This window comes from Dreissena polymorpha, chromosome 16 (genome assembly GCF_020536995.1).
Source record: "Dreissena polymorpha isolate Duluth1 chromosome 16, UMN_Dpol_1.0, whole genome shotgun sequence".
Taxonomy (NCBI): Eukaryota; Metazoa; Mollusca; class Bivalvia; order Myida; family Dreissenidae; genus Dreissena; species Dreissena polymorpha.
This window is the reverse complement of record NC_068370.1, coordinates 1,726,503-1,732,923: the sequence shown is the minus strand read 5'-3', so window position 1 is coordinate 1,732,923 and position 6,421 is coordinate 1,726,503. Positions and strand designations below refer to the sequence as shown.

Genomic DNA, 6,421 nt, shown 5'->3' with positions numbered 1-6,421 from the left:
CTCCTATAAGACGTTTTGCGTTGTAAATCAACGAGTTTTCATGACAACAACAACTTTGACAAACATTACCGCGACGATCTACCTCGATTTTTTTTTCATGTACGATCTCATAAGTCGAGTAAGAGCAAACACATACCGGGTAATTTGTGTATGAGTAGTTTATCTTATATAAGATTTATGCAACGGGCATCGCATTGCGTAATGGTGCGCATCCAATTATGGAAATGAAGCGCAGTTTTTCGTTTTAATGGGAGAAGAACGCATGTCATGTAATGGAGTGTTTAAAATTGCCTGATGTTACATAAGGTGCTGTTAGGACTCATTTCATTTGAAGATATAGATGTGTTTCATTGCATAATTTGATTGTTTGTCTCTGTGTTAAGGTTATAAAATAACTTTTTTTTCCAATGATGTTTTTTTTTTTTTTTTTTTTTTTTTTTTTCGACCGCCCGATGGACCATTTTCAAAATAATTTTTGTAAACCAATAGAAAAAAAAGTCGTGGCCTTGTGAAAAAAAAATCTGAAAAAGGGAGAAAACTCAAACTGAACTTTTGAAATGACCAAAAAAAATTAACCCCCTTTGTAAGTTTTTTTTTTTTTTTTTAAATCTATTTTAGTCGTGGCGACCTTGACATTGGAGATATTGACGTGATTCTTTCGTGGGACACACCGTCCCATGATGGTGAACAAATGTGCCAAATGATTTTAAAATCTCACAATGAATGACATAGTTATGGCCAGGACAAGCTCATTTATGGCCATTTTTGACCTTTGAACTCAAAGTGTGACCTTGACCTTGGAGGTATCGACTTAATTATTTCGCGCGACACACCGTCCAATGATGGTGAACAAATGTGCCAAATGATTTTAAAATCTGACGATGAACGACATAGTTATGGCTCGGACAAGCTCATTTATGGCCATTTTTGACCTTTGAACTCAAAGTGTGACCTTGACCTTGGAGATATCGACGTAATTATTTCGCGCGACACACCGTCCAATGATGGTGAACAAATGTGCCAAATGATTTTAAAATCTGACAATGAACGACATAGTTATGGCCCGGACAAGCTTATTCCGCCAGCCCGCCAGCCAGCCAGCCCGCCCGCATTCGCCAATCTAATAACCAGTTTTTTCCTTCGGAAAACCTGGTTAAAAACAAGAATAAGATATTGTTAATACCAGAAATAACAAGAGGGCCCGACCTGCCCAAAGTCGCTCACCTGAGATAAAAAGAAATGACCTGTTCTTTGCAGCCCAAGATATTGTCACACGTTCGTTTACCATGTGCTTTTTTCTTATTTGTTCTTAATTACGCAAACATAATGATTAATCCCGAATGTTGTTTTACATTTCGTGACATCATTTGACGTTGCAACGTCATTTCAGCAAAATAACAAAATGCGATTGGTCAATAAACGAAACAAGAAATCGTCGGAGACGGGTGATGCTCCCCAAAGGTTTTTTTGTCACAATTTTGCACTATATATTCAGATAAAAGGAAACATCTTAAGGGCACAGTAGTTCGGGAGACAATAATTTGTTTATATAAAATTTCAAAGGGCCATAACTCTGTGAAAAATCATCCGACCAGAACCCGCTGATAATATGCACATCTCCTCTTGGTAGTGAAGCTTCCCATAAACTTTCATTGAATTCCGGTCATTAGTTGCTGAGAAATAGCCCGGTCAAGAATTGCACTATATGTACAGTTAATGGGAAATTTCAAAGGGCCATAACTCTGTGAAAAATCATCCGACCTAAACCCGCTGATAATATGCACATCTCTTCTTGGTAGTAAAGCTTCCCATAAAGTTTCATTGAATTCCGGTCATAAGTTGCTGAGAAATAGCCCGGACAAGAATTGCACTATATGTACAGTTAATGGAAAATTTCAAAGGGCTATAACTCTGTGAAAAATCATCTGACCAGAACCTGCTGATAATATGCACATCTCCTCTTGGTAGTGAAGCTTCCCATAAAGTTTCATTGAATTACGGTCATTAGTTGCTGAGAAATAGCCCGGACAATAATTGCACTATATGTACAATTAATGGAAAATTTCAAAGGGCCATAACTCTGAGAAAAATAATCCGACCAGAACCCGCTGATAATATGCACATCTCCTCTTGGTAGTGAAGCTTACCATAAAGTTTCATTGAAATCCGGTCATAAGTTGCTGAGTTGCTGAGAAATAGCCCGGACAAAAATTGTGCACTGACGGACACACGGAGGGACGGACCGACAGACGAAGAGGCGACTATATGCTCCCCCCAAATTTTTTTTTTAGGGGAGCATAAAATAAGCCAATGTCAACACTTAAAAAGTAAATTACACATTTGTAAGATAAAAATATATGTAATGGTTATATTACATGGGAAACAGGGTATGGCATGTGATAAATACATAAACGTGATAATAAGACTGTATTCACTGTTTAAATTATACATGCAATGTGATACATACAACAAATACACAGGCCCTTATTCACCAGCCACTTTGACTTAGACTAAGACAACCGGTAAGTATAATTATGTATACACAAAAGACTCCTCGTTGTGCATTTTCAAACTTAAGAAAAGTTATTACAAGTTAAATGACGTACATGTATATATCTTTTATTATCAAATGTAAAATATATACTTCAATGATGCATTTCTTAAGATCTTTAACGATACCTGTTTAAACTCATTAAATATCAGTATTATAAAAAACACATTTTGAAATAATTATTTAATGGTTACATTTAATGAAATTTTATCCAACTTTATTTTTCACAAAGTCCAACTGTGTGTAATAGCTGGTGTCGAAAGTCCAACGCCCATAATAATAATCTCTGGTCCGATTAGCAATCAACTCTTCCAGACAATCGTAAGCATATGGATGGAAATCTTGATGAAGTTTGTTAACAAATAAACTCTTGCTCCTGGCCAGCAGGGGTAGGTCACCCGTTCCTATGATACAGACGCCCCTTACTCTTTTCCCAGCACACGGGATGCTGCCCCTGTTTTTGAATCTTGCTATGAAAGATTCAGCTGTCTTATTACCGGTGTAAGCCCCGTGTGCACCAAGGCTTGGATTGTGATTCAGGGTGGCAAAGAAGGTCTCGTCTGGAATGTAAGTCTTCTTCGTCCAGTTGTAGAATTCAACGGCCTTCTCATTGTGAAGAGCAAATTCCACGAATGCCCGACTGAGCACTGCATGTACCACCCCTTTGACGGGTTTGATGTTAAAGGGTGGAGGACCGGCCACTTTCCATCGGGGAGACCAATTCTCTGTGACATGTTCTACGTCGTTTGTTCCGTTGAAAGCTGTCAGAATTTGTACCAATTCGAAGTTCGACTTGAGGGGAAACTCCTGACCTGTCAGGTTAATAAAGTACTTCCATTTACGGCTACGTCGAATGAGATCCTCCATGCAAACTAGTTCCGGTGTAAGAACGGACAATTTGCCCCCATACCACATCGATCCTTTGAGACGCCATAAAAACATTTTCAAAGCATCCCGTAATGGAAACGACTGCTTTAAATATTTCGTCACTGGTTTTATCATCCACGTGAATACAATAGAAATTCTGCGGCCTGTAAATTGCACGCAGAAGTCGCTCGAACATTTCAATGTCTTTGAACATTAGAATGCTAAAAGCTATGGGAAATTCTCTTTCAAGCTCTGAAAGTGTGTCAGTTATATAGCCTCTATGAAGTTTAAAGGAAGAACAATTTGCAATCCACTTTTTATAATCATTTGGCTGTAAGTGCGTTCGCTTTAGGGTTTTTGTCAACATATTTGCTCCATTAAGTTCACCCATATCGCCCTTGAAAGTGCTTTACAGTTGACATCAGTCACTAATGCACCTTCTTTAAACATGGTCTGTGGTCCAGACAGTTGGCTCGTAGTCGACAAAAAGCAGCGCTGGTAGTGAACAAATTCCAACTGTCACAATTGCACATTTCAGTAAAGGCGCCTTAGCTAAGAATGCCATAAACCTGACACAATTGCGGGGGCATCGCTGCATATAGTTTTGGTTCAAATCTGCAAATCAGAATAACAGTTGAACAGTATTGACACACAAACACACAGCAAGCAAGATGGCAATAGATCAGAGGTCATCTAGTAAACAAATGTAATTAAAAAACAAATGTTATTCAAACAGTACAGCCAACGCGAAACAAACATAATCCTCGGTTATGCCACGGCAAGAACGTTACTTCTTGGCGGCTGTGTCGTGTGTTCACACAGCAAATCGCAGAGGCACGCGGCATCGATCCGCCCAACGACACCAAATCAGTATTAAACCTCACGTACTTTCGCGAAATAAATCCACCCGCGTATGTATATTGAGTGCAAAGATATACACCTACATGTACATTTGTGTAGCGTCAAACATAGATTTATGCTACTTTCATTGTTATTATTTTCACGTTTTAATAAGCGGATATGATTTTTATGTGATGCTTTATAGACTATTTATATAATATATATACAGTAGTTCTGCCAATACCCGACTCTCCGAATATCGGAAATCTCCCGATTCTGAACTGTCGGGCCAGTCCCGTATTTTCCACTTCTATTTCTTTGTTGAAAAATGTTGAATAAACCGAACTCTCTCAAAACCGGAAACGGAACAGATATCTCCTTGAATTTCGTCATTTTCAACGTAAAATACATTGAGTAAACCGGACAGTCCAAATTCTAAAGACGCCCGAGGTGTGTAAATTACAATACCTAGTCAGCACGGCGCGTGCGGTTTCACACATTCCAATCGCGCAATTATCGATAATCGGATTAAACATGCCATAAAGGTGTCAAGTTGTAACTGGGCTATTGAAGTCTGATTAAATAATGTAAAACAAACTGTGTATGTCTATTATAGACGTGCGGTAACACCAAAAAGTGATTGATGCGATCGTGTTATTAAGCTTATGATAAACAATTTAATTACAAAATTAATGCATGCCGTTTGCAACGATCACTTTCTTGTAATCTTCTTTAGAAATGTGCACTGAAGCAGAGAGGTGATCTCGGACTTTTTTCAAAAAATCGTGAACTTCGCACATGTGTAGGTTTTGACAAGACTTGCTGAGATTATGAATGTCTTGAAAATATGACGCTGTTTTTTGCGTGTGTGTGCGTGTATGTTTTGTGAAATGTGTTATGTCTTGAATAATAAATCGCGTGTCCACAACAATCGTATTTATGTCGTAATACGTCGAAATTGTCTATGACGTTTGGCGTTTCCTATTTGTAACAAATAAAACTTAATTAATTCAGAGCTATTTAAAGCGAACTCGAACAAGACTCGCTCGCCTTTATGACAAATATCACATAGGCATGTACATGTATAAAGCACCACGCTCACTTTGGGATTATTCAAACAAGTCAGTATGGAATGTTTATTGATTTTAATCAAATTAAACACATTTTTTGAAGAATACTTAAAACATGAACATTATGTGAGTACAGTTATCACATGTTACATGTACATATATATATGGTTTGTTCATATTTCGGCAATATATTGTCTACTCTTGGTAAACCGGAACTCTCTGAAAACGGGACCATCAGACCGTCCGGTTTACAGAGAGTCTACTGTATATATATATATAGTATCACTCAAATACATTCAACACGTAATGTGCCTCAACAAATTATAATTGAATTAATTACACACAACTGCAAATGTGGCATTCGATTCTCAAATGAGCATTATTCAATTTTTAATCTGAAACACGCTTCCGAATTTAAATGCCAACGCGACATTTACAATTAAATAAAAGCGTCAAATAAACAGTGCTTTATCCTTTGTCTCAATAAAAAGCGCGCGAAAATTATGCAGACATGTAGAACGTTGCATGGAAAGTGTGGGTGTATTTAGTGTTGTACATGTATAAAAAATCACATACGGCAATTTATGCGTTTTCAGTGGAAAAAAAAAACGCCTTGATTAATGGACGTTATTTCATCACATCTTTAAATAGAAACAAATGCCAAAATTTATTTGACACTTAAGAAAATGGCGAACGTTTTATATTCTTGAAATTCATGAGAACCGTAAATATTTACCAGAATTTGCTTTAAAAGTGGAATATACAGGATAATCAGGTAATGAGTAATGAGTAGCCACGGAAAAATATTAAGTATTCAGTAATAGATGCATTTAATTAATTATGATTTTAAATATTATTATAATTGTTCTTTTACAATTTATTGACTAACTAATCATTTTTAAAAGTTTTTCGGCGTAAGCTGTATTAAGCCAGCTTTTCACCCTGACTTGACCTTTGTAAGTGTCCAATAATACTCAAATAAAATTTCCCGCGGCTAGGTACGAATGAATACACTTCATTTATTCCATTGGCTGATTTGAGTATAACACCAGAACATTGGAAACATATCCGCGTCTTTGTAACACACTGTTTT

General features: G+C 37.1%; 1 protein-coding gene across 1 annotated transcript; it reads right to left on the bottom strand.

Annotated features, from left to right (window-relative positions):
• Positions 1-2,758: 2,758 nt before the first annotated feature.
• On the bottom strand, positions 2,759-3,466 carry LOC127862716 (N-acetyllactosaminide beta-1,6-N-acetylglucosaminyl-transferase-like). Its single transcript, XM_052401976.1, has one exon. It carries the CDS (start codon positions 3,464-3,466, stop codon positions 2,759-2,761), a length of 708 nt encoding a protein of 235 aa, XP_052257936.1.
• Between the last annotated feature and the right edge of the window lie 2,955 nt (positions 3,467-6,421).